Here is a 27,953-nt window from a genome sequence, read left to right as displayed (position 1 = left end):
AGATTAATATTAGAAACTTAAAATACCACACTGAATTTTTTTTTTTTTTTTTTGAGGATTGTGGTCTGTTATTATTTGATTTCTGTACAACATTAACATTGTGATCAGTCTTTCCTTGTGGAAATTGTCCATTGGCTTTCTTTCTTTCTTTTTTTTTTTTTTTTTTTGAGACAGAGTCTCACTTTGTTGCCCAGGCTAGAGTGAGTGCCATGGCATCAGCCTAGCTCACAGCAACCTCAAACTCCTGGGCCCAAGCAATCCTGCTGCCTCAGCCTCCTGAGTAGCTGGGACTACAGGCATGCACCACCATGCCTGGCTAATTTTTTCTATATATATATTAGTTGGCCAATTAATTTCTTTCTATTTATAGTAGAGACAGGGTCTCGCTCTTGCTCAGGCTGGTTTTGAACTCCTGACCTTGAGCAATCCACCTGCCTCGGCCTCCCAGAGTGGTAGGATTACAGGTGTGAGCCACTGCACCCGGCCCTCCATTGGCTTTCAAAATGCCAGTTTCTTCCTGATTTTCCTTCTTTATTCTGGTGTCTCTTCCAGCCCCCAGGGGGTACCACACTGAATTTAATTCCAATTTAGTATCTGCCTTTTATTTCTTATTTATTCACAGCCAACTTTGTTAACTTCTAAGAATTTCTGGGCCGGGCGCGGTGGCTCACGTCTGTAATCCTAGCTCTCTGGGAGGCTGAGGCGGGCGGATTGCTCAAGGTCAGGAGTTCAAAACCAGCCTGAGCAAGAGCGAGACCCCGTCTCTACTATAAATAGAAATAAATTAATTGGCCAACTGATATGTATATAAAAAATTAGCCAGGCATGGTGGCGCATGCCTGTAGTCCCAGCTACTCGGGAGGCTGAGGCAGAAGGATCGCTCGAGCCCAGGAGTGTGAGGTTGCTGTGAGCTAGGCTGATGCCACGGCACTCACTCTAGCCTGGACAACAAAGCGAGACTCTGTCTCAAAAAAAAAAAAAAAAAAAAAAAAGAATTTCTTACTTTAGGAGGAATTAGTCCAAAAGGAGAAAATATCCTTCCTTTAGCAGATGAAACTATTAATATTAGAAGTTGTCTTTTTCTTAAGTGCTTTCTTGAATCCATGTGCTAAGTATTTTTCATCAGATCTTTTTAAAACCTTTTCCTCAGATATCTGTTTAGTATTTGATTCAATAAATAACTCAGAAATTTATTATAATTATTTTGAAAGTATGTTTACTGGCTATCTTTGTCTTAGTTAACTCCTCATTATTGAAGGTTTTTGAGTTAATATTATAGTATTGAATAATAAGACTACTGTTTTTACATATTTAGTTTATATATCATTTTTAAGTCATAGCCTATTATAAACTACTTAAAAAATTTAAGAACAATTTATGAAAATCATAACTGTTATATACAAAGAGCTCACATTTACATAGTATGCTTTTACATTTGTCTTAGTTTGTAGGGTAGGAAGGCTTGTATTATTGTTTTCATTTCTGTTTTGTTTTCAGAAACTGTTGAAGCTTAGAAAGGGCTAAGTGACTCACCTAAGGCTGCTTAGCCAAGCCTCGAACCTGTGTTGTCTGGCTTAAAATCTAGGGGAATTTTTCATTATAACATATTGCTTGTGAATGAATATAATTGCAAATTAGAAATTGTAATTCACCAGCCTGAGCAAGAGCGAGACCCTGTCTCTACTAAAAATACAAAGAAATTAATTGACCAACTAAAAATATTTAGAAAAAATTAGTCGGGCATGGTGGTGCATGCTGTAGTCCCAGCTACTCAGGAGGCTGAGGCAGAAAGATTGCTTGAGCCCAGGAGTTTGAGGTTGCTGTAAGCTAGGCTGACGCCACGGCACTCACTGTAGCCCGGGCAACAGAGTGAGAGTCTGTCTTAAAAAAAAAATTTGTAATCCATCTTAATATTTTTTGAATTTTATTATATTTAAATGAGAACTACCTCCGTGAGAAGTTCTATTAGTATTGGAAGCTGATGTTTATACCTACTAGAGAATGTACATCTCTGTGAGCTTTTCCTAGCTTTGTCTTTGAAGTATTTACCTAGGGAGTAGTGAAATATTCAGTGACACCACTCTTCAGATTTTCTTTCTTCCTTTTTTTTTTTTTTGCCTGGGCTAGAGTGTTTTAGCGTCAGCCTAGCTCACAGCAACCTCAAACTCCTGGGCTCAAGCAATCCTCCTGCCTCAGCCTCCTAAGTAGCTGGGACTACAGGCATGTGCCACTGTGCCTTGCTAATTTTTTCTATTTTTAGTTGTTTGTCTAATTTCTTTCTATTTATAGTAGAGATGGGGTCTCCCTTTTGCTCATGCTGGTCTCGAACTCCTGACCTCAAGCAATCCTCCCGCCTTGGCCTCTCAGAGTGCTAGAATTACAGGCGTGAGCCACTGTTCCCAGCCCACTCTTCAGGTTTTCCAAGACTCAATTTGAGAATTTCCTTTTAAAACCTATAGCATATTCTTTGTATTATGTTCCATTGTGGCCCATCTTTGTCATTTGTGTGTAGAATGAGTTCTAAAATCAAACCAAAGTGGTTCCAAACTGTGGCTAGTGAATAAAAAGGGAGCAAATCTGGAACATACCATCTGGAGGCAGAAGATTTAAAAAAATCTATAAAATAATATGACTTTCTTGTGGCTTGGATTCTAAAGAGTAGGCCAGACAGGTTTGAAATAGGGAATATATATATATATATATATTGCTTCCTAAGATTACACCTTTATAGTGGTCATTGTTCACTTGGATTTTTGGTATTTTAGGCCTTGACTTTTAGAGTCCCAAGAATTTGGTTAAAAGGATAGAGTCTCAGGCTAGTGTTACCCTCCCCCACCCCTAATATAAGTGAGGCTGGTGCTATTTCATGAGGATTGTTTAAGAATAAGTTGTTTACTTATTCTTTGTGAGTAAACAATAATATCTGTTAGCCTCTTGGATAGGTGCCCATAAAATGCCAAAGTTACAGACTCTGTCATCCTCAGAGCTGAAGTGTTTAAAGATTTAGGTCCAGAGAGCTAGATATTGGGAATTCTGAGTGGTAAGCTACCTTAGCAGCCCATTGTTGCTTCTCAGATGTTCTAATGATGTCTTTTGTGTGCCATAAATGAGCGTGCCACACTCGAGTATGCAGCGGTTTGCTGACTGGTCTTTTGGCGACCAGCTCTGCTATGAAGAGTACTTTGAGCAGAGGGGACCAGTCAGTGAAGCTTGTGTTTAATGCCACCCTGCTGTCTGCAGACTGCTTTGTCTTAACTTTTGAGACCCTAGAGACCTTGGAGAGAAACCTCCTTAATCAGTAAGTTCTGAGTCAGTGGTTGAGATTTATCACTTTATTTACACAATCTTAAATAATTAGGGGAGGTTTATTGGAGATAATTAAAACCCTATTGTGGCTCACGCCTGTAATCCTAGCACTTTGGGAGGCCAAGGCGGGAGGATTGCTCGAGGTCAGGAGTTCAAAACCAGCCTGAGCAAGAGTGAGACCCCGTCTCTACTATAAATAGAAAGAAATTAATTGGCCAACTAATATATATATAGAAAAAATTAGCCGGGCATGGTGGCGCATGCCTGTAGTCCCAGCTACTCAGGAGGCTGAGGCAGCAGGATTGCTTGAGCCCAGGAGTTTGAGGTTGCTGTGAGCTAGGCTGACACCATGGCACACTCACTCTAGTCTGGGCAACAAAGCAAGACTCTGTCTCAAAAAAACCAAAAAACAAAACCCTATTATTTAAATCATTCACTGAAAACAATAGTAACTATTTAGTTAGTACCTATTAAATAGTAGCCATTTTACTAAAGATTTTACGGGCCTTATCTCATTTAATCCTCACAAAAACCTTATAAGGTAGGTTATCTTGTTCTTCCTATTTTCTTTTCTTTTCTTTTTTTTTTTTTTTTTTTTTTTTTTTTTTTTTTTTTTTTTTGAGACAGAGTCTCACTTTTGTTGCCCAGGCTAGAGTGAGTGCCGTGGCGTCAGCCTAGCTCACAGCAACCTCAAACTCCTGGGCTCAAGTGATCCTCCTGCCTCAGCCTCCCAAGTAGCTGGGACTACAGGCACGCACCACCATGCCCGGCTAATTTTTTTGTATATATACTTTTAGTTGGTCAGTTAATTTCTTTCTGTTTTTAGTAGAGACGGGGTCTCGCTCAGGCTGGTTTCGAACTCCCGACCTCGAGCAATCCGCCCGCCTCAGCCTCCCAGAGTGCTAGGATTACAGGCGTGAGCCACCGCGCCCGGCTTTATTTTCTTTTCTTTCTTTTTTTTTTATTTCAGCATATTATGGGGGTACAAATGTTTAGGTTACGTATGTTGCCTTGCCCCCCACTTTCCCATTTTCATAGAGAAGAAAACCGAGGCACTTGGAGACTAAGTAACTTTACCCAGCATCATGTAGTGAATAAGAAGTAGAGTCAGGGTTTTGAGTCAGGCAATCTGACCCGCTATTAAATGAACATCTATGTTAATACTGCTTCCCCATAACAGTAAGGAATTATTTAATTTTATCCAACTTGATGTCAAGAAAGAAAGTGCGTAGCTTCAGAAAATGAAGCATTGAATATGCATTGGAGTAAGAGTGTGATTGTAGCAAAAGACTCTAACAGGTTTTAACTTTGAAGTGTTTAAACACATTTCATTGAGCTAAAGAATCTGTTGTATTTTTGTGTAGCTTACAGTCAACACTGATTGGTCTTACTTTTCAAGGGACCCCAATGGGTATAGGGACTCAATCATATGCCAGTTCTTTTCCCATCCTCAGCCCTGAGGTGACCCCCAGAAGGGGAAATTGTGACCCAAGTCCAGCTGCTGGCCTGTCTGTGTATCTGTGCTTTCCAGCTTAAGAACTGATTCCCTCTCTGAGAAAATTGGAAAGACTCCTAGAGGCTGCTAAGAAGCTTTGATGTAGAGGTAGCAATTGAACAGATTGTCCTTTAGAAGCAGCCAAATTTCATTTTCCAGATTGAAAGACAGACTTCCAAGAAAACTTTTCTTTTTAATGTTTTGTTCTAGCATCCAAAAGACCCAACTTCAGATCCGGGCTTGAGAGTTTCTCAGGGCTATTCTCGTTCTAGGTGGAGGGTGGTTGGCCCACTCTCAGATGGCATGTGTCTTAATAGCTGTATGGCTGGCCAGGCCAGCCGTCACCTCCCTCCTGCTGGGCTCTGAGAGGAAGTCCACTTGACAGCTGCTAGGCACCTCCTAGTAAGCTCACCAGAGTATTTTGTTGTCACTTTGTGGCAGACCTGGATTCAAACCCAGCCCTGCCACTAGCTTGTTAATATTGTGGCAAATTACTAAGCCTTTTTGAGTTTGTTTCTTCATCTTTACAATGAGGATTATCATGCTTCTTTCCAGGGTTAAAGTGAGGATTAAGTGAGATAATGTATTGACATGACTAGCAGTGTACCTGACATGTAGGATGGGTCCTTAGTGTGTATCAGTTTCTGATATTAATAGTAAAGAGGCAGTTAGACTAGTGATTAAGAACATGCTGTCTGGGATCAGGCAGATCTGAATTTGATCCCAGGTGTCTCATTTCATAGCTCTGTGACCTTGAGCAGCAATTGTCTTGACCTAAGAGTCAGTTTTTTCTCCTGTCAATGGGAGTAATATCAGTGCCCACCTCATAGGGAGGATTCATTGAGTTAATGCATGTAAAGCACCTATTATAACATCTGGCACACAGTAAGCCAATGATTAATTATAGCTCTTTATTATTATTGGTGCTGTTAGTATACCTCAAAGGGGTCATGCCCTGTGTTTTATCTCCTAGCGACACCTGTTTGTTATCTATCATTCAGTACATTGTGCACCTCACTGATTGCTGAAAGGCCGGGGATAGCATTTCTTTCTTGAGTCATTGTTCCAAAAGAAAGACTCTACCATAAATTCCCCATTGATTTTCTTTTTTCTTTGCCTTCTTGCTGTAGCTTTTCTCCCTGACATGTAATAAGAGGGCACATCTAGTGGGGGACCCCTCATCCAGCCAGAGGCCAGTCTTTCTTTTTCTCTCTCTCTTTCTTTTCTTTTTTCTTTCCTTTTTTTTTTTTTGGAGATAGAGTCTCATTCTGTCATCCAGGCTGAAGCACAGTGGCATGATCATAGCTCACTGCAGCCTCAAACTACTGGGCTCGAATGATCCTCCTGCCTCAACCTTCTGAGTAGCTAGGACTGTAGACACACACCACCATGCCCAGCTATTTTGTTTTTTGTAGAGACAGGGTTTCACTATAATGCCCAGGCTGGTCTCAAACTCCTGGCCTCAAATGATCCTCTTGTCTCAGCCTCCCAGAGTGCTGGGATTACAGGTGTGAGCCACTATGCCTGGCTCAGAGGCATTTCTTAGAGATCTGAGACTTGAAAGGCTTGGATGTCTGAACATAGATCTAATCTGTGGGACCTGAAACCAAGGAGAAGCCCTTCCCGATTTTGTCATTTCGGGGGGGTGATGAACGGCCTTTCGTTAGATTTGGTCTGCTTTCTTATTCAGCCATGGCTCCCTAGAGCCCCACTTTTTTCTCCTGGTCATTTCTTTTGGGCAATTCATTCAATACAACTATGTTCCTACCTTAAAGAAAGAAGATAGGAAAAGGACACTAGATCTAGACTTAAACTTCTCAGTGGGGCTCTGCTGAAAAAAGCTGACATAAAAGTGGGACAGGCAAGGTGGTATTTGCCTAGCTTTTCAGAATTTGAGCCAGGAAGAGAAAATATTGTAGAATCACATAGAAGTTGGAAGGAACCATAGAGATCATCTAGGCTACATTCTGTTAATACAAACTGAGACTAGAAGCGAGACTCAGAAGGGAGAAGTGATTTGCCCAAGGCCACACATCAAAGTGGTAATAGGGCTGGAACTAGAAGACGGTGGTCTGACTGAAGTCAGTACTCTTTCAGCCCGCGGCGTTGCCTTGTGGTTCACTGGCCTTCTCTGTGATAGCATAATCAGAGAGCATTGTAACTGCCATATATTTTAGTTGAACAAATTCCTACTAATTTTAAAATATATATTGTCTCCTTTAAACCCTCACATACTTATACTTTATTGTTATTTTTCTAGGGTGTCAGATGCCCGATACATTCAATTCATGGTTTCTTATAACTCTACTTCATGTCTGGTAAGTGAGCAATTAGTGAAGTCACCAAATGTATTTTTTTTTAAACACTGCTGACTTGTAAGCTATAGCTTTCAGCAGGGCTGATTATATGAAATGGCAGTTGTTCAGGCATTAAAAACCGTTCCTTTCATTTTAATAACTGGTGTCTTGAAGCACATTTTTATTAAAAGGTCAAAGCATAGGCCCAAAAAGAAACTAATATTTGTAGGATTTTTTTTTCAAAGAACACCTAACCTTGCGAACAATGCTATCAGTATCTCTAGGAGACTCTATGAGCTTGGATGGAAAGTTCTCTCCGTTGGCTGTTTTAGGAAAGTTCACATTTACGTAAAAGTGGTTTGAATTGTGAGAATCCGTGGTCATTTTCTTTGCTGGTCATCAGAAACCTATAACAAATTATAGCACTGACATTTATGCCTGTACCTCTAAAATGTGCATATGAGTTAGATTCATGCCAGGTTTGTTGCATGTAAAAATATTTAACACCTTAAATAGTATATTTTTTCTTTAGCCGTGAAATAAGTAGCCAAAAAAAATCAATTTTTCATCTAATGTTACACAGTATTAAAGGTCAGAAGGATATAGGAGAGTTGTTGAAGTGGGGGCTTGGGAATGTATTTATTGAACTGCCAGATCTTGGGAAAGTAAATTCTGGAGAACTAAGTTTACTACTTTGACCATAGTGAGTATCTGAGGAGCATGGGATATGGCTGCCCTGTCAAAAGGCCCCTTGTTTGAGGCTACCTTCAGTTGAGCTTTTGCATCACAGCACTGACTTTTTGGTTTTGATCACCTCTGAAACGTTTCTTCTTCTGTACTCAGTCACTGAGTTTGGCCAAGGGACCTAAGGTTGCAGTTTATTTTATGCTATTTTTTTCTAAGCCAGTAGTTTATTGAGTGCACATATGTCTTGGGTACTTTGCTAGGAACTAAACATAATTCTAAAGAAGCTCATAGTCTAGTGAGGGAGATAAGATATGTGAAATGGTCAATTATAAATAGGAATGGCTAAGTTCTATGATAAATATAAATAAGCAGTACTTATAGGATCATAGAGGAAGCTATAAACCCTTACTAATTCTGTGTATTAGTTCTTTGAAATATGCCATGTCTTTTAGTCAGGCAGCTGAGAAGGCACATTACCTTCCTGCTGTCTTCATGGTTAAGGTTAGGGAAAGGGTTCAGGAAGGGAAGCTGGATATATTGAGAAAATTACTTTTCAAGAGAGGAGGACTGCAGAAGTGGCACAGTGGAATTACTCACTGGAAAGGTGGGAGGGTTGAGAGAAGGCTAGCCTGTTCCCAGAGGAGCTCAAAGATAATATTCAGAGCCTGTATGAAAGACTCTTTATTGCCCATATAGCTAGAGGTATCAGAGTGTTAGAGGGACTGGATGGCAAAGTAAAATATAAAATCCCTGTGACCACATCCCAAGGTCAATACCTGACTAATAGCAGCTGCGAGAACCTTGAAACTACTTGTAGTTCTTTAAAGTTTTTAAACTGCCTGCTGAGTCTTCCTTGCTGAGGTTGGTTTAATTTCTCAGGAATGGGATCTACCATCCCCAGTTAGGGACGGGGAGGGAGACTGTGCTTCATTTCAGTGTTGTCAATGCTTGGTCTTCCTTCTACTCTTCTCTCCCTTAGTTCTGATGATCTGCAGGCTTTGGTGGAATGAATCAGAAGGTTTTCAATTTGAAACTCTAACTGAGGACCTACTGTGTGTTTAGGACCATGGGGCATTGAAGAGAATGATATGACATGATCTGTATCTTCAAGAAACTTAGTCTAGTGGAAAGCAGACATAAAGTACAATTGCCTATAATGGATGACAGAGAAATGCTTGCCCAAGGCACAAGCAGATGCTGTGGAAGCACAAAGAAATGTAACTAAATCTAAATTTGGTAGGAGTAGAGGTTTGTTGGATAAAGAGTGGCTCTGCGGTAGAGGTGACATTTGAGATGTACCAAGAAGAGTGAATTGAATTTCTGTCAGAGAAAGGGAGGGCATTTCAGGTTGAGGGAATAGCGGGAGCAAAGACAGAACATGTACAGAAACATGGAGTATTTGAGGGCAGCCAGTGTCTGACGTGTCAGGGGCAGGTTTGTGGAGCAGGGCAAAACTGGGGAGTGACAGATCCACCCCAAGTCTGTGGAGGAGCTATGTTCCAGTCCCCGTTCTCTTAGCCTGAAGCTCTAGGAGAGTAACCGACAGATAGCCAGATTCAAAATTTCAGAATTCTGCAAACTTGATAGAGGTACAGGAAATGAAATATTTATTGGAGGTGGTGGTATGAGGGAGAGGTGGGGAGGCTTAGAAAACAGTCATAGAAATAGAAATAACCCTCCCCCTCAGAACAAAAAATGAGACAAATTCCTAATAAACAAAAATACGCTGGTGACTGACATGTCAGAATGCTTGCTTGAGTTCCCACAGATGATGTTTCCCTGTTGACTCTTAAACTAGGGACACCATTTCTCACATTCTGTTAGTTCCCTGGAGGAAATATTGATGTTTCATTTATCCTGTCTCCTTTTTCTAGTTCCATGGTTTTTCTGTGGATTGGGATTTAAGGATAGGACACTCTCCAGTTCTTAGAAGACCCTTATCAGTTTTGTATTCATGTGAGCAGCAATGACTGTGTCCATTGTCTTTGCTGAACAAGATTAGCATTGACTGTGGCTGCTGAAAAAGTACTGAGAGAGGCAGCTGTCTGCACTGTCCAGCATCCCCATGTGGACTTAATAAAAGCAGGCCTCCCCCTCTGCTCCCTATCTTGTCCAGTGGCTTTGTGCTCACATGAGAAACCTGGGGCTGGGCGCGGTGGCTCACACCTGTAATCCTAGCACTCTGGGAGGCCGAGGCAGGTGGATCGCTCAAGGTCAAGAGTTCAAAACCAGTCTGAGCAAGAGCGAGACCCCGTCTCTACTAAAAATAGAAATAAATTAACTGGCCAACTAAAAATACATAGAAAAAAAATTAGCCAAGCATGGTGGCGCATGCCTGTAGTCCAAGCTACTTGAGAGGCTGAGGCAGGAGGATCGCTTGAACCCAGGAGTTTGAAGTTGCTATGAGCTAGGCTGACACCATGGCACTCTAGCCGGGGCAACAGAGTGAGACTCTGCCAAAAAAAAAAAAAAGAAAAAAGAAACCTGGGAATTCTCCTTGGCTAACTCAAAGTATTGAGTTGCTTTCCTCATTAGTAATTATAACTACCAAAGTAACTAATTAAATACTTATTAATAATTAATACTATTTGTTAAGGACCTGCTTATTCTTTGTTTTTCTTTTTTTGAGACAGAGTCTCACTGTGTTGCCTGGACTAGAGTGCCATGGTGTCAGCCTAGCCCACAGCAACCTCAAACTCCTGGGCTCAAGCGATCCTTCTGCCTCAGCCTCCCAAGTAGCTGGGACTACAGGCATGTGTCAACATGCCCAGCTAATTTTTTTGATATATTTTTAGTTGGGCAATTAATTTCTTTCTATTTTTTTTTAGTAGAGATGGGGTCTCGCTCTTGCTCAGGCTGGTTTCAAACTCCTGACCTTGAGCGATCCACCCACCTCAGCCTCCCAGAGTGCTAGGATTACAGGCATGAGCCACCGCGCCCGGCCAGTACCTGGTTATTCTTAAACACAGATTCATCAAATTATAGCATTTTTTTTTTTTTTTTAAGACAGAGTCTTACTTTGTTGCCCAGGCTAGAGTGAGTGCCGTGGCGTCAGCCTGGCTCACAGCAACCTCAATCTCCGGGGCTCAGCGATCCTACTGCCTCAGCCTCCCGAGTAGCTGGGACTACAGGCATGCGCCACCATGCCCGGCTAATTTTTTGTATATATATTTTTAGTTGGTCAATTAATTTATTTCTATTTTTGGTAGAGACGGGGTCTCGCTCAGGCTGGTTTTGAACTCCTGACCTTGAGCAATCCGCCCGCCTCAGCCTCCCAAAGTGCTAGGATTACAGGCGTGAGCCACCCAATATGAACAGCATAGGAAACATTCACTAACCAACTAATATATGATGAGCACTGTGTTTCATGGCACTCATTATCTGTTGTCTTGGGAGAAGCAACAGGTAAACCTGAAAGTAGCACAGGTTGATACACAAATCATATGGGAGCACAGGGGAAGAGAATTGCCTGGGGATGATCAAGGAAAACAATTACATTGGCCTTCTGGGACTGGAACCAGAGGACATAGGGTTGAGGAGTTATTGAGGGGGAGGGGGGAATAAGGTGTTGTAAACTACTTTTTAAGAAGTTTCAAATAAGGTGATACTAGAGGGAGAAACAGGATGGGGGGGAAGCATTTTGTTCTTTTATTTTAAGTTGGGGGAATGTTTTTATAAGCTGAGGGAAAGAAGGAAATAAAGTATGGGAGTGGGAAGGGGTTGGAAAGAAGAGTGGGAAGGGGTTGGAAAGCATACTGGTGCCAGTCTCAGTCCAGCCAGAGAACTGCCCTGGCAGACACTGGCAGCCTCTGCAATAGGTTCTCTTTAACACTACCACAGCAGTTTTGATGTAGCTGTAGGGCATTTGGGCTTCTGCCGGATTCCAGCAGCTCCAGACCTGCTATATATGGTGAGCCCTGGCCATGTGCACATCCTCTATCTCCTTCCCCCAGCCAGAGTTGCATTGTTCAAACACCCACACATTTAGTTTTATTGCCCAAACCAAAGGCCTATGCAGCAGCATTTTACCAACATTGCATAACCTAAGCACACTGGTACCTGCTACCCAGGAGCGTGTTCTTTATATTGGATTTGACAGGCAAGCCACAGGCCAAGACCAGCTCTTGGAGGAGGCTCATTGTCAGGTGATATGACTTCAGGAAGACCTCACCCCAGTTGTCTGTCTGCCCACAGACTGTCCTATGACCCTCATTCTCCTCTCAGAAGGGTTAGGCTTCATGGGGAGGGAATTTGGGAAACCGGGTGAAGCTAGGCATGTACATAGCATGGGAAAGGGTCAGCTTGCCCTCTTTCAGATCAATAAACTTATTCATTAGCACACTGCTGGGACACTAGTGTGGCCATCTAGGCTGTGCTTTCTTGGCCTTAGCTGGTGACAAAGGAAGGGAAACAACCTGCATGAGAGTCCTGTTTGGGATTCCTTTATAGCAGCCAGAGTGACAAACCTGCCCCGGTGCCCACTAGTCTTCATTGAATTCAAAATCAGATCCACTTTAAGCAGCTTATAAACTACCATGTGGGAGAAACAAAACCAAAACACAACTGGCATTGTCAGAAGGCCCAAATGGAGCAAATGAGACAGGATGCTCAAAGCTGCCAGTACATGGCAGGAGGTTAGCATCATGAATAACAGGAGTTCTTCCCTCCCAGGTTTAGACTGAGAGGAGGAAATCATGGGTAGGAAACTCTCTTGTTACTTTTAACTCTGCAGACAGTGTTGTCTTCCTACTTGTCTCATTTAGCAGGAAGAGGTTCTGGGTGCTGGGCTGTCACGGAATGGGGGAAATAGTGTGAGAAGCTCTGTGGCTTGGGGGGAAAAGAGGGGAGCTGAGGCTTCATTCTAGCTCCTCTTCTCCACTGTGCAATTCTAAGTTACTTAACTTCCTCAGAGCAACAGTATTCTCTTCTGTGAAATGGGGACAGTTATAATGGATGAATGGTCATTAGATTGAGAGAGAGAATGAATACAGATGCATCTTACAGTGACAAGTGTCCTATTAGAGGACTTAATGAATGGTAGTGATCATTATTATTATTTGCCATAAGGCAGAATTGATATCTTTAGCCCTGTGTTATTTGAGATTCCTGGTCAGTGAGTTTTTCTTCCTTTGTTCCTTGTCTTTATGCTTGCCTTTTAGAGATACTAGGGAGCTGTCAGACTAAGGCTTGGACATTCCTTTTTTTCTTTACTTTGCTAGCTGGGTTATTGCCTTCCTTATATGTAAAAGAGATCAGTGTTATTTATGAGCCACTGGAGTCACTGAGAGACAAGGATTGTACTGTGAGCCTTAAAACTTCGATAATAAATTGTGGGTTTAAGAACATCATCAAACTTGGGAGGAGCAATTGAGTTGTTCCTAAACAGGCAGTAGTAGTTTATGCACAAATTAAGTCTATATTCAGAGTAGGTTCTTAGTAAATACTTGTTAAATGAATGATTAAATTAATTATTCCATATGAGAGTTTTATTACTAGATTGCTTCTTTTTGAAGTTTATTTTGCATTCTTAAGGGCAATTTTTATTACATTTTTGCATGGAAGTGTGTCTTCCCCTCCACCCCACCCCTTGCCCTTCTTGGTTCCCCCTGCCCCCAACAGAGCTCTGAAATTATGATTTTGAATCAGTGGCAAAATGTAATTTGTCCTGTCAACATTTAATTTAAGCCTTTAACATGAGGAAATTTAGAATTTGTTTTATTCATTTGTCTTTCTTTCACCTTTCAACATACTTTAACCTTTTCTGAATGATTTGGGATGTCCTGACAACTCTTAACTGTGTTTTGCTAGACTATCATCTTTGAGTTGCACTGGGTAGGTTTACTCTGTCCTGTTGAACTTCAATTCTTGTGCTATTTTTTCTGTGTGTCTGTTTTAAATAAATTGTTTTTTGAGGCAAGATTCTCACTCTGTTGCCTCTGCTAGAGTGCAGTGGTGTCATCATAGCTCACAGCAATGTCAAACAACTGGGCTCAAGTGATCCTCCTGCCTCAGCCTCCTAAGTAGCTGGGACTACAGGTGCATGTCACAGCACCTGGCTAATTTTTCTACTTTTAGTAGAGACGGAGTTTCATTCTTGCTCAGACTGGTCTCAAACTCCCGAGCTCAAGCAATTCTCCTGCTTCAGCCTCCCAGAGTGCTAGGATTACAGGCATGAGCCACCATGCCCAGCCTGTTTTTGTTTTCTTTTTATTTCAGCATATTATGGGTGTACAAATGTTAAGGTTACGTATATTGCCCTTGCTCCCCGCCTCAAGTCAGAGCTTCAAGTATGTCCATCCCCTAGATGGTGCACATCGCACTCATTATGTATGTATATACCCATCCCCTCCTCCCCCTCCCAGCTACCTGACACCCGATAAATGTTGTTCCTATATGTCCAGTTAGGTGTAGATCAGTGAAACCAATTTGCTGGTGAGTACATGTGGTGCTTATTTTTCCATTCTTGGGATACTTTGCTTAGTAGAATGGGTTCCAGCTTTATCCAGGAAAATACAAGAAAAAAATATGGAACACTTCACAAATTTGCGTGTCATCCTTGCGCAGGGGCCATGCTAATCTTCTCTGTATTGTTCCAATTTTAGTATATGTGCTGCCAAAGCAAGCACCCAGCCTATTTTAAATACATTTTTAGTTTCTTCCTTTCCTGTTAGACTGCCAGCAATTACTTTTTGTGTTTATACGTATGCGTGCCTCAAGTTAGCGAGTCTTTTGAGAACCTTCTGACATGCTATTTCTAACGTGATGCTAGTTTTGAAACTTAAATTACTGATCTTGTGAGGGTTGAATGAAAAATAGAGTAAGTGGATTCTGGAGGGTTTGTTTAGTCCTTAAAGGAGGCAAAAAACCCACAGACCTTAGTACAACTCCGGGGTCAGATTGTCTAGATTCAGATCTTAGCTTACTAAGTTTGTAACTTTGAGGAAGTTACTTCTCTAAGATTCAGTTTTCTCAACTATGAAATGACAGCAGTAAGGATACAGCACCAGCCTCATAGAATTGTTGTAAAGATTAAATGAAATAATGCATTGACCTAAATGAAATAATGCTTAACCTAGTAGTGCCTGGCACATAGTTGTATTAGCTGTTAGTTATAGCATTTGTCCATTTTTGCTATTTAGGGTTTGTTTGTTGTTGCTGTTTTGTGTTTTGGGGGCTTTCTTTTAGTCGTTTTTAGAATAGGAAAAATTATCAACTAAGTTGAATTCAGCCTGGATCAGATGTTACCTAACAGTGGTTAAATAAATCAGGAATCTGTTATCTCTTGTTTCCAAGAAAGATTTCACTGGGGTGACTGTGGTATCTGTGTATGAAACAGAGTTGGAGTTGAAATTTCTTCACTTTCACCCTTTTTATAGCAGATAAAGTATTTTCTTACTGTAAGAATAGTGTGTGTAGCATGCTACCATTGTGGGAAAAAAGGGAAGAAAAGAAGCTACCATTTATGTAAAAAGAATTAACTTGTATGTGTATAGATCATATGTAAAAGGATCTCTAAGAAACTAGTAACTGTGATTGCCTTAGGGAGAAGAACTGGTTAGCTGGGGGATGAGGGTAGGAAGGAGACTTAGTTTTTATTACTGTGTGTATGTATTACCTATTAAAAACAGTTATTAAGCAAAGAAAGGAGTAGACTGAATGTGATAGGCTTCAAGGTCAGGTGGCCTAAGAATTGGCATTCAGCTGCTTATCTGGACATTCCAGGCAGCTGACTATCTTAGATGTAGGTCCAGCCTTCAGCTCTGCTTTTCCCTTGAAAAGGATAAACACGGAAGTTCTTCACCACAGGACTACTTTTCTGTCCTTAACTACCTGGAGAATATGATTCACAAACTCAGGGCAAAAAGTAGTTGAGCTTTTGGTTAGCAGAATATGGTGCTAGTGATTGGACAGGCCTGTGGATCAGACTCATTTTCTTTTTTTTTTGTTTTTTTTGTTTTTTTTGTTTTTTTTTTCTTCCTGGCAATAGACTGATGGAAGACTCATTTTCTTAGTAGAACTCATGGAATCTTCAGTATAGTTCCTGTTGATAGGAATACTGATTCTTTGGTTTGGTTTTATAACTTTAGTTGTGTGTGATGAAATTTGCTATAGAACTTTATACAGCAAGTCTTTGAATAATGTTTCATTGTAATGTTGATGAGGAAAAAAATCGATTCCCAGCTGAGGCCACAGTCTGTGTGGAGTTTGCATGTTCTCCTCATGTCTGTGTGGGTTTTTTTCTAGGTCCTCTGGTTTCCTCCCACATCCCAAAGGTATGCATGTTAGATGAATTGGTATGTCTAAATTGTTCCATTTGGAGTGAGTGTGGGTGTGTGTGTGAGTGCACTCTGCCATAGAATGGTGTCCTGTCTAGGGCTGGTCCCTGCCTTGTGGCCTGAGCTGCCAGGATAGGCTCTGGACACCTGCAACTCTGGAACTGGAATAAGTGGGTAAATAATTATCTCATTTGTTTTTATTAATCTTTCTTAAATGTATGTATAGCTCACATTTATTTCAGTGTTTAATATTAGAAGTGTTTGGATCTTTATTCAGAAGTTTGGTGATGTTTCCATGATCAGAAATATGCCATAGGAACTTAACTCTTTTATGTCAGCCTAGGGTAAAATTGGGTTTGTTATACATCATTAACTTAAGTCGAAGAACCTATCAAGATATTGAGGACTTGCTATGTTTGACAGTGTTTTGCATCAATTGAACTAATTAGGTACAGTGTTTTAGGAATAATTAGAATTTCCTCTCCTTTCATTTACAGTCTTCAATTCATATTTTCTAAACTGTCATTGCCAGCAAAATTAGGTGTAGGTTATAACAAACTTTGCTGGTTGCTTGTCTCTCAAAAGGCAGTGGCAATCTTTAGTGTATATTTCTGGATCAGATTATTCTGAATAGTGTAGTTCTACTAAAGTAAATACAGTCATTTGTCACTTAATGACAGGGATGCAGTCTGATAAATGCATTTTTAGGCAATTCCATAGTTGTATAAATGTCATAGAGTATACTTGCACAAACCTAGATGGTACAGCCTAGGACACACCTAGGATGTATGGCGTGGCCTATTGCTCCTAGGTTACAAATCTGTACAGCATGTTACTATACTGAATACTGTTTAGGCAGTTGTAGCACAATGGTAAGTATTTGTATATCTAAACATAGAAAAAGTACAGTGTATGATCTTTTATATGATATAAAAGATAAAAAATGGTACACCAGTATAGGGCACTTATCTTGAATGGAGCTTGCAGGAGTGGAAATTGCTCTGGGTGAGTCAGTTAGTGAGTGATGAGTGAGTGTGAAGGCTTAAGACATTGCTGTACACTACTGTAGACTATATAAATTTAGGCTACACTAAATGTATAAAAATTTTTCTTTCTTCAATAATAAATTAACCTTAGGTTACTATAACTTCTTTATTTTATAAACTTTTTAATTTTAAAAACCTTTTTGGCTCTTTTGTGATAACACTTAAAATACATACTGCACAATTGTACAAAAAATATTTTATTTTTATCCTTATTCTGTAAGATTTTTTTCTATTTAAAAATTTTTTATTTTATTTTTTACTTTTTAAACTTTCTTGTTAAAAACTAAGACACAAATACCCACATTAGTCTAGGCCTACCCAGGGTCATGATCGTCAAGACTCTAATCCCCAGAGCATCCATCCATAAAGAGCTCAATTTATGTTCATTGAGTGAATTGTTATTCACCATCTTGAAAGTGTCTTCATTTTGCTTTATCTTTCCAGCTAGAGAACCATTTGAGCTGACTATTATCTGTAGGAGTTATAGAACAAGTTGTGCTGTGAAACAAAAAACACTTCACCCCATGTTGATACAGTTAGAAAGTTTATGGTCTGAGAAAATCTGTGCCTTTTAAACCTCAGAGGGCAGGTGTATTAACAAACTACAGAATTTTCAAATAAATGAAGAATTCCATTACCTCACTATTGCTGTTGATGAATTGGCTTCTGACGACACTTAAGCATCAAAACACACAGTGTCTTTTCAGGTGAGAAGGCTGACATGAGTGATTTGATTAACTTTTAGAAAAGTCATGAAAAAGGACTGTTAAACTCTTTCCCAGTTTGTTTCTGCCTTGGAGTATGCCCTATATCACATAAAGTAGCCAAATCTTTTTCTGTGACTTGTTTCATCATTTTAACAAAGTGTTATTTCTTAGGCACTAACTGGGTTCAGAGGTTACAGATTTGGAATCACAACATAACCAAATCTCACTAGAGATCATGTAGTCAACTTTCTGTCAGATAGCTGAGTTCCCACAAAGCATTTATTCACCTCTCAGTAACAGGCAAATTCTCTACTTTTTGAGGTCATCCATTCCATCGTTCAGATCTTCAGACACTCCCGTTAGGAAGTTGTTGTTGTTCAATTGGAATAAATATTTATCCCTCTATGGCCTGCCCATTGGTTCTAAGTCTTGGATAAATAGTCTAATCACTTTTCTACAATATTTAAGGCAATTTTTCTGTAAAAATTTTTTCCAGGTTAAATATTTTCTGGTCTTTCATCCCTTCCTCTTGTCTCTTAAAATATAATGCTCAAAATTATGAGTAGTATTCCAAGTAGATTCTGATCTGTGTTAAGTAGAACAAAAGTCTCACTTTACACATTGAAGATATTATGGTTTTGTTATTATATTTAAAATCACATTAATTTGGGGGGCAATATCATTATCCTCTTGACTCCCATTGAGCATATACTGTCATCTTAAGCCTGGACAGCTTGTCCACACATAGGCAGGCATGACTCATCTATCTTATACTTCCACAGTTGTCCTTTTAGATCCAAGTACTTGACCTTAAGTCTATCCCTGTTCAAATTCATCTTGTTAGATTCAACCTATTGAAACAGCCTGATGAAGTATTTTTGGTTTATGGTTGGGTCATCCAGCATATTTGTTCTCCTGCTCAGTTTCTTGTCATCTGCAAATTTGATTAGTATGTTTTCTTTTGTCCATCTTAGTTATTAACAGAGATGTTGAGGCAGGCCAGGCTGTAATCACTTCATTGTACTATGCTATTATTACTAATAGATTTTAATGGGCAGGATTAATTGTGTGTGGAGATAGAAGTGTCACTTTAGATAGAATATTCTGTAATATAGCAAGAATTATCTTTTAGGTGAGTAGTCCTATGGTAGCTGCTTAATAACTATTTAATGAGAGATAATAGAAATAAGTATGATCATAAGAATGAGATTAGGAATTAGTTTGAAAAGTTGGTGACCTTGCTTATATTCTTACATATAATTTTTTTTTTGAGACAGAGTCTCACTCTGTTGCTCTGGCTACAGTGCTGTGGCATCAGCCTAGCTCACAGCAGCCTCAAACTTATGGGCTCAAGCGATCCTCCTGCCTCAGCTTCCCGAGTAGCTGGGACTACAGGCATGTGCCACCATGCCTAGCAAATTTTTTCTATTTTTGGTAGAGACGGATCTTGCTCTTACTCAGGCTGGTCTTGAACTCCAGAGCTCAAATGAACTGCCCACCTCATCCTCCGAGAGTGCTAGAATTGCAGACGTGAGCCACCACGCCCAGCCATAATTAAATATATTTATTAATACAATACAATATAATTTTTGTAGTCTTTATTATTATATTTTTAGAGATGGGATCTTGCCATGTTGCCCAGGCTGGCCTTGGTCCTCCTACCTCAGCCTCCTGAGTAGCTAGGACTATAGGTGTGTGCCACTGCATCTGGCTTTATCCTTATGTTATGTGAGATCTTGAGCAGAGAGCCCTCCGGGCTGATTAGAGGCAATATATATAGGGAAAATGGCCCTTAGCTTGGCTCTGTGATGTTTATTAATTTATTTATTCAGCAAATATATATAGAGTGCCTATTAAGCCTTGGAAATAAAATATTGATAAAAACCAGATTTGATCTTTGCCTTCAATGATGCTTACATTTTCTAGTGGGGGAAACAATGATAATTACATAAATGTAATCATAATACTTTGTGTGATCTATGTTCTGGACAAGTATTGTCCAATAAATATAATGCAAGCCATATATATAATTTAAAATATTCTATTATCTACATTTTTAAAAGTAAAAAAACAAATGAAATGAATTTTAATAATAGGTGTTATTTTATTTGACCCAATATATCTGAAATATTTCAACATGAAAGCAATATAAAAAAATTAATGAGATATTTTATATTCTTTTCCTTGAACTAAATCTTTGCAATCTTAAACTTGTATCACATCTCAGTTCGGACTAGCCATATTAAAAGTGCTCAATAGCCACAGGTAGCTAGTGGCTGATGTATTGGACAGCACAGTTCTATACCCAGCTTTATAGACTACTCTGTGGTATTGGGTAAATTACTTTCTTACTTCGTGACTCCTATTTTCATCAGTAAAATGAAGGATTCAGACTTGCTTATTTTCTAACAATTAATGGTGGTCCCTTCCATGTATCAAGGAGCCTTCTCAGGTACTCTGAATAATGTGTGTGTGTGTGTGTGTGTGTGTATTTTTGAGATGGAGTCTCCCTCTGTCGCCCAGGCTGGAGTACAGTGGCATCATCATAGCTCACTACAACCTCAAACTCCTGGGCTCAAGTGATCTTCTTGCCTCAGCCTCCTGACTAGCTGGGACTACAAATGTGTGCCACTGTGCCTGGTTGATTTTTCTATTTTTTGTAGAGACGGCGTCTCGCTCTTACTCAGGCTGGTCTCGAATTCCTGAGTTTAAGCAGTCTTCCTCCCTTGGCCTCCCAGAGTGCTATAAATAATGTGTATCTTGATCTGGGTAGTACTTACTTACTGAGTGTATATATAATATGTAAAAATTCATCAAGCTGTACACATAACACTTAAATAGTTTATAGTATCCATATTATACCTTAATAAAGTTTGTGGTTTTTTTTGAGACAGAGTCTCACTGTGTTGCCTGGGCTAGAGTGCCATGGTGTCAGCCTATCTCACAGCAACCTCAAACTCCTGGGCTCAAGCAATCCTTCTGCCTCAGCTTCCTGAGTAACTGGGACTACATACATGCATGCGCCACCATGCCTGGCTAAGTTTTTTCTATATATGTTTAGTTGGCGAATTAATTTCTTTCTCTTTTTAGTAGAGACAGCGTCTTGCTCTTGCTCAGGCTGGTTTCGAACTCCTGACCTTGAGCAATCTGCCCGCCTTGGCCTCCCAGATCGCTAGAATTACAGGTGTGAGCCACTGCGCCCAGCCTAAAGTATTTTTTTTAATAACTTCACTTCCAGTTTTTCAATTTGGTTGGTGCCCTTTGCTGAAGTCACTCTTAGATGAGTAGACCTTCAGTGGAAATGTGTGATGTGAAAAATGCAAACAGCCAGTGACTTTCTCTATGCCTTCTTCCCACCCAGGATGTGTCTAGTCCGAATGAAGCAGGAAGGCCGGAGTGGGAAATACATGTGTCGTATCATAGTTCATTTTATGTGGGAAGACGTTGAGCAGCGTGGCAGAGTCATGGGGGTAAGTGAGTGCTATCAGATTCTCATTCCAGACAACTCAGTGAGTGATTGTCTCACATGAATTTGGGGTTTTATCTATTCTAGAATGTCCTTGCTTTTAGATTTCTGTAAAGTGCTGCCTAATGTCAAGTGGCAGTTGAGCTACAGTCATCTTTTCTACCTCTATGGAGACTGACATGCCACAGATACTTTCTGTTTGTACACATTGTGATTTGTCAGTGTGAGGACATCCCGTGTGTGGAGATGAGAATATAAAGCCCAAATCATGGTGGTAGGAGGGATAGATTTTGTGAATGAGGGTATCAAATTACAATCCAGTTTAAGGATACTGTGCCTTTGACACCAATTCAGTATTTGAATGAGTCCTTCTAAGGATTAGTTCTGATGGAAGGACTCTGGCATGGGGCCTGCACTGTCCTTAGGAACTAAAAAAAGCAAGCTCCTTTATCTAGCAACTTGGAAGACTTTGACTAGATAGCTACTGAAAATGCACATTAGTGTATTTAATAATTAACCTGAGAAAGAATATATATATATATATATATATATATATATATATAGTGTGTATGTGTATATATATGTATGTGTGTGTGTCACATGGAATGTGATGACAATAGAAAAATGAAACCAAATACTAGAATATAGTTGGTTACATAAATAATAGTCTTCCTTTTGTATATATTATGTGTTTTGTGTGTCTAGACTGTCTTTTAGTAGCTTGTAGTTCCTTGTTATTTCTCATTTCATTGTCTTCCAGTTTGGGAGCATCCAAAGCAGACCCACCAGACTGGGTCATTAAATGGGTTAATTTTGGTTATTTTCATCATAGAGTGAAGTTCTCCCTGTAGCCTGAGAAGTAAACAAAGTTTATAAATGTATTATAAAAATTATATGGTTGAGGAGGCTGTGAGGGGACATAAAAAAAAAAAGTTATACATGCTCATAGAATAAAATTCAAACAATAAAAAATGTTTAATGTAAAAAACAAGTATCTTTTCTCCAATCTACCTCCCCAGATATAACCATTATTAAGAGTTGATGTGTATCCTAGTTGTTGTTTCAGACAGGGTCTCACTCTGTCACCCTGGCTAGAGTGCAGTGGTGTCCTCATAGCTCACAGCAACTTCAAACTCCTGGGCTCCAGGGATCTTCCTGCCTCAGCCTCCCAAGTAGCTGGGACTACAAGTGTGTGCCATCACACCTGGCTAATTTTTCTGTTTTTGTGAAGGTGAGGTCTTGCTCTTGCTGGTCTCAAACTCCTGAGCTCAAGCAGTCCTCGTGCCTTTGCCTCTCAGAGTGCTAGTTATAGGTGTGAGCCACTGCACCTGGCCCTTCTAGTCATTTTTAATACAAATACAAATTTTATAAATGTGTATTATTTTAGCAGAACACAAATGGGCTTATATTGTACATACTGTTATGCATGTTGGCTTTTTTCGTTTAACATATATGAGACATTTTTATTTTACATATCTATATGTCTTTAAAATTCAAAATGTTTTAACTAAGGGTGAAATCTTCTTTAATCATCAGTTTCAATCCTGGCCATTTACCTCCTTCCAAGAAGTAACCACTGTTTCCAGTTTGATGTATATCTTTTTTTTTTTTTTTTTTGAGACAGAGTCTCGCTTTGTTGCCCAGGCTAGAGTGAGTGCTGTGGCGTTAGCCTCGCTCACAGCAACCTCAAACTCCTGGGCTCAAGTGATCCTCCTGCCTCAGCCTCCCGAATAGCTGGGACTACAGGCAGGCACCACCATGCCCGGCTAATTTTTTTCTATATATGTCAGTTGGCCAATTAATTTCTTTCTATTTATAGTAGAGACAGGGTCTCGCTCTTACTCAGGCTGGTTTAGAACTCCTCACCTGGAGCTATCTGCCCTCCTCGGCCTCCCAGAGTGATAGGATTACAGGTGTGAGCCACTGCGCCAGCCTTGATGTATATCTTTTAAGACTTTTTTCCTGTGTTATTTGTAGAAAATATGTAGTATTGGTTTTGTGTATGTGTGTTTTATTATATATGATGTCATTCTTTTTGTACTTATGTGAAACTTTTTTTTCATTCAATATGTTTTGGAGATCTTTCCATGCAATGTGGGAGTTAAATGGGAAATCTGCAACTATGTTTTTTTTTTTTTTTTTGAGACAGAGTCTCGCTTTGTTGTCCAGGCTAGAGTGAGTGCCGTGGCGTCAGCCTAGCTCACAGCAACCTCAAACTCCTGGGCTTGAGTGATCCTTCTGCCTCAGCCTCCCGAGTAGCTGGGACTACAGGCATGCGCCACCATGCCCGGCTAATTTTTTTTATATATATATCAGTTGGCCAATTAATTTCTTTCTATTTATAGTAGAGACGGGGTCTCGCTCTTGCTCAGGCTGGTTTTGAACTCCTGACCTCGAGCAATCCGCCCGCCTCGGCCTCCCAAGAGCTAGGATTACAGGCGTGAGCCACAGCGCCCGGCCTGCAACTATGTTTTACTTTTATTTACTGTAATTATTTTCAAATACTCCTATGCTGTCTGTTGGTATCATGTGCTTACTACGCTATGTGTAAAATTATAATCTTTGAGACTATATCATGGAGATTATGGTTGCCTACTGGGAATGTGGGTTGAGGGTTTTTTTAAAATTCTCGTGTGTTTGAAGGAACTGCATGTATAAGGAAACACAGTGGACATGGGTTTGCCTTTAGGTATCTTCATTGATATTTACATGCCTTTCCCTGGGACAACGGACCATTGGCCTTTCTGTTCATTCTAAGAAGATGACAGCATGTATCAAAGTTTTAGCTGCTGTCATCATCATCATCTCTTATGGATACAGTATTCAACTCTCCTTGTAATTATCCTCTTTGGTTCCTTTTTCATTTTTTTCATTGTTATTCCTTCCTGCTATCTTAGCTGCTATGTAATATAGGGGAAAACTAACAAAGTGTATTTTGTATTCTATCACCCAACGATAATCAACACAGAACACTATGTGAACAGATGTGTTGGGATTTTTCCTCATATGATAAGCAAGCAATTAATTCTGCAGTGTGCACCAGCTGGGTGCCCTCCAACTCAGTTAAATTCTAACACTATCTACCTGGAAATCGTGTCAGATCCCACAGGTTGAGGGCTCCATCCACAAGACTGTCTGCCATTTCTGGTGCCAGTCACAAGCCTCTAGGTTGTTTCACCTTTGCTTCTGACTGACTGGCTATAAATCAGGGTTCCTCCTTCTTAGGTTCAATTAATTTGCTAGAGCAGGTCACAGAACTCAGGAAACACTTAAAACTTAGGTTTATAAGTTTATTATGAAGGATATAATAAAGGATACAGATGAAGAGATGCCTTAGGGAAGGCATTTGGGAAGGGGCTCAGAACACCACCCTCCAGGGACCTCCACTTGTTCAGCTGTCTGGAAGCTCTCTGGACCCAGTCCTTTTGGGGTTTTGTGGAAACCCCATTACAGAGGCATGATTGATTAAATCGTTGGCCACTGGTGATCAGCTTAACCTTTAGCCCCTCTACCCTCCCTGGAGGTGGGTAGGTGGGGCTGGAAAATTTTTTTTTTTTCTTTTCTTTTTCTACAAAATCTTAGCTGTAAGGGGCTGGAAATTTTAACCCTCTAATCCTGTCTTGGACTTTCTGGGGACCACCCTCCATCATGAACCTATCTATGGGCTGTCAGCCATCAGTCAACTAATTAGCATACAAAAAGATACTACTTGGAGATTCTAAGGGTTTTCAGAGTTGTATGCCAGGAAACAGGTGGAAGACCAAATACATATTTCACAATATCACAGCTGCCCAGAGTGAGATCAGCAGCCTTTAAGCTACTTATCCTGCTGAGTATTCCCACATGCCCTCAAGTAAATACTTACTACCCAGCTCTGTGGCAGCACATGGTAGGCATAAGCTGGTGTTGGCATTCTCAACTCATCCCATTTAATGATGACCAATGATATCCCTTGGTCAGCCCAAGCCTTGTCTGACTGCCAGGCAGTTATACGGCAGCTCTTCTCTTAATGAATCTATTTATCTTACCACTGTTGACTAAACTCTAATGGAAGTTGGACCACTAGAGCCATATGGCCATAACTGTTTCTATTCTGAATAGCTTAATGAGCTGTACGTTGCTGATTCCTAGACCACAGGAATATTTTAGTTGCTCCCCATCCCCCATGAATTTCTTTCTGAGCATCCATATATCTCTTCACAATACTCAATACTTTAAGCCTTCTTCTATGTTACTTTGTCTATAATGTCCTTTCTAGTGAACTAAGTTTTATAAAAGCAGGAAACTGTCTTATTTAGGTCTTTGCTTATGCAGTGAACATTGAATGAATAAATACTTACCACATGAATGACTAAATTGAATTTCAGCCTCTGGAATTATGTTTTAAAGCTAACTTCTCAAATAAGTCATACTAATTTATTATTTTTTGGTCCAGGTATATACATCAGTGCATTCCTACAGGAATTAGTTTTTTTCTTTTTTTCCCTCCCTCATTGTCTATTTTTATTCTATTTATTTTTTATTGTTTTATTTTTTGGAGACAGGGTCTCACTCTGTCACCCAGGCTAGAGTACAGTGGCCTCCTCATAGCTCACTGCAACCTCAAACTCCTGGGTTCAAGCAATCCTCCTTCCTCAGCCTCCTGAGTAGGTGGGACTACAGGCCCATGCCACCATGCCCAGCTAATTTTTCTATTTTTAATAGAGAGGTCTTGTTCTTGCTCAGGCTGGTCTGGAATTCTTGGCCTCAAGCAACCTCCCTCTCTCCTTGGCCTCCCAAAGTGCTAGGATTATAGGTGTTGAGCCACCATGCCTGGCCTCCTCCCTCATTTTATCCAGCCATTTGTTAAAAATCTGGATTGGTATAGATGGAGTACTGCCTATAATGAAGTTGGGTTTTTATGTATTTGTTTGTTTTAAAAGAGAGTGTCTCACTTTATCACCCAGGTTGGAATGTAGTGGCTCAGTTGTAGTTCACTGCAGCCTCAAACTCATGAACTCAAATGATCCTCTTGCCTTAGCATCCCAAGTTGCTAGCATTACAGGTGTAAGCCACTGCTCCTGGCTCAGGAAATGTTTTATTTAGATCAGTGCTTCTCAAACTTTAATGTGCCTGTAGTTTACTTGAGGATCTTCTTAAAATACAGATTCTGATTCAGTAGCTTTTAAGGGCGAGGACAGAGAGTCTACATTTCTAAAAAGCTTCCAGGTAATGCCAGTGTTTCCAGTGGTGCAGGGTGGGGCAGGGGGCAACTGCACTTTGCATAGCAAGGTTTAAAGTGATCCCCCAGTACAGGCTCTTAAATTGCCTTCACGAAGAGAAATGCCCAAGTTCTGATTTAGTTACAAAGACTAAATAACAGATGACAATTTTAAAATAATAGAGATTTGGAAGAGTTATTATTGCTTTTCTATTATAATTGACTTGATCCCCTTTTTCCAACCTCATGGTATAAAGAGACACCCTTTATATAGGCAAGGACATTATATATTAACCACTAAGTTGTGAGTGCCTGCATGTGGAAGTGTGTGTGTAGGACCTCAGTCTTCCCGTGCGCACAACCTAAAGAAATGGGACATGTGGCTGGAGAAAAGTAGTAGGCAGTGTGAAGCCAGTCTGGCCTGCTTCTCACCCTGGCTGGCCAATTTTTCTTCTGTGCTTCACTTTCTTTATACAAAAAGGGAGTTGTGGGGGAAACTACATGATCTCCAAGTTTCTTTTCAGCTTTGAGAACCTATGATTTGAAGGTGGTAATTTGCAAATCTATCTCTGTGTTATTTGGCATCCCAGTTGTACCTCTGTAAGAAAACTCATATAAAAAGTAGAATTTATAAAACCAGTCATTGTAGTAGTGATTTTTCTTATGCCAAAGACTTAGAGGCCATGACATAGTGGATTGGTGTGTGGAAGATCCAGAACTGAAAGAGCCACTTGTGAGTTAGTGATGAATCAGATATTTGCATCAAGAACCTTTGAAATTTGAATTCTAGTCTCCTTTGGTGGGAAGATTTTCATTTTACAAAAATTTGCCTTTTACCAGCTTTTTGGAACCCAACTATTGTGAAAAATGGGGCAGACTCATATATCACTGGTGAAGCTGGTAGAAAAAGCAAGTGTTAAATTTGAGGTTACAAAAATCACATCAATAATTTAGAGTGTTCTGACTTAAAAAAACAGTATTTGGGATTTAAACATATAAATTAGCTGTGGAAATAAAGTTCATTATATCACCTCATCTGGTCTTGTTTTATTTCATTAACTGCTTCTTAAAAACCTTTGTGAGCTGAGTTGCAGCTGAAGAGAGGTTGGAGACCATTTTTCCTTGGGCCCTTGCCGCACTCTTGAGTATAAGAGTAAAGAACTAAGACTTGACACAGCTGTAAAAACAGACAGCGCCTTTGGCCTCAGCACTTTCTCCTGGTGCAGGCAGATTTCAGATGTAAATTTCACTCTGCCTCTCCTACTAATGAAGTAAGTTTCTTTTGCTGGGTTTGCAGCCAGGTGTGTCCAGTCTTGTGGCTAACCGGGGTGCTTTACTTAATTTTTCCATTTGTGACATTTCAACCAAACTTAAAAAACAAACATAAAAATTAGCTCAAGGCAGTGGCTCAAAGTGTTAATGGTAACCTTAGGCTGGCTAAACGACTTCCTCTCAGTTCTGCCATGCCAGACA

At 40.1% G+C, this 27,953-nt stretch overlaps 1 protein-coding gene and 1 non-coding gene across 3 annotated transcripts in view; one reads left to right on the top strand and one right to left on the bottom strand.

Moving 5' to 3' along the window:
* UQCC1 (ubiquinol-cytochrome c reductase complex assembly factor 1) overlaps positions 1–27,953 on the top strand; it is a 110,535-nt gene that overhangs the window by 41,107 nt on the left and 41,475 nt on the right. For both annotated transcript variants that reach the window (XM_012754801.3, XM_012754802.3), the window contains exons 6-7: positions 7,062–7,119; positions 21,176–21,284. In XM_012754801.3, coding sequence (XP_012610255.1) covers positions 7,062–7,119; positions 21,176–21,284 — 167 coding nt within the window. The remainder of the gene's footprint in view (positions 1–7,061; positions 7,120–21,175; positions 21,285–27,953) is intronic.
* On the bottom strand, positions 14,305–14,411 carry LOC142861438 (U6 spliceosomal RNA). Its single transcript, XR_012912668.1, has one exon. It is a non-coding gene; the product is annotated as a U6 spliceosomal RNA (small nuclear RNA).

The sequence above is a fragment of the Microcebus murinus genome, chromosome 16, assembly GCF_040939455.1.
Source record: "Microcebus murinus isolate Inina chromosome 16, M.murinus_Inina_mat1.0, whole genome shotgun sequence".
Taxonomy (NCBI): Eukaryota; Metazoa; Chordata; class Mammalia; order Primates; family Cheirogaleidae; genus Microcebus; species Microcebus murinus.
This window is presented reverse-complemented; position numbering and strand designations above follow the sequence as displayed.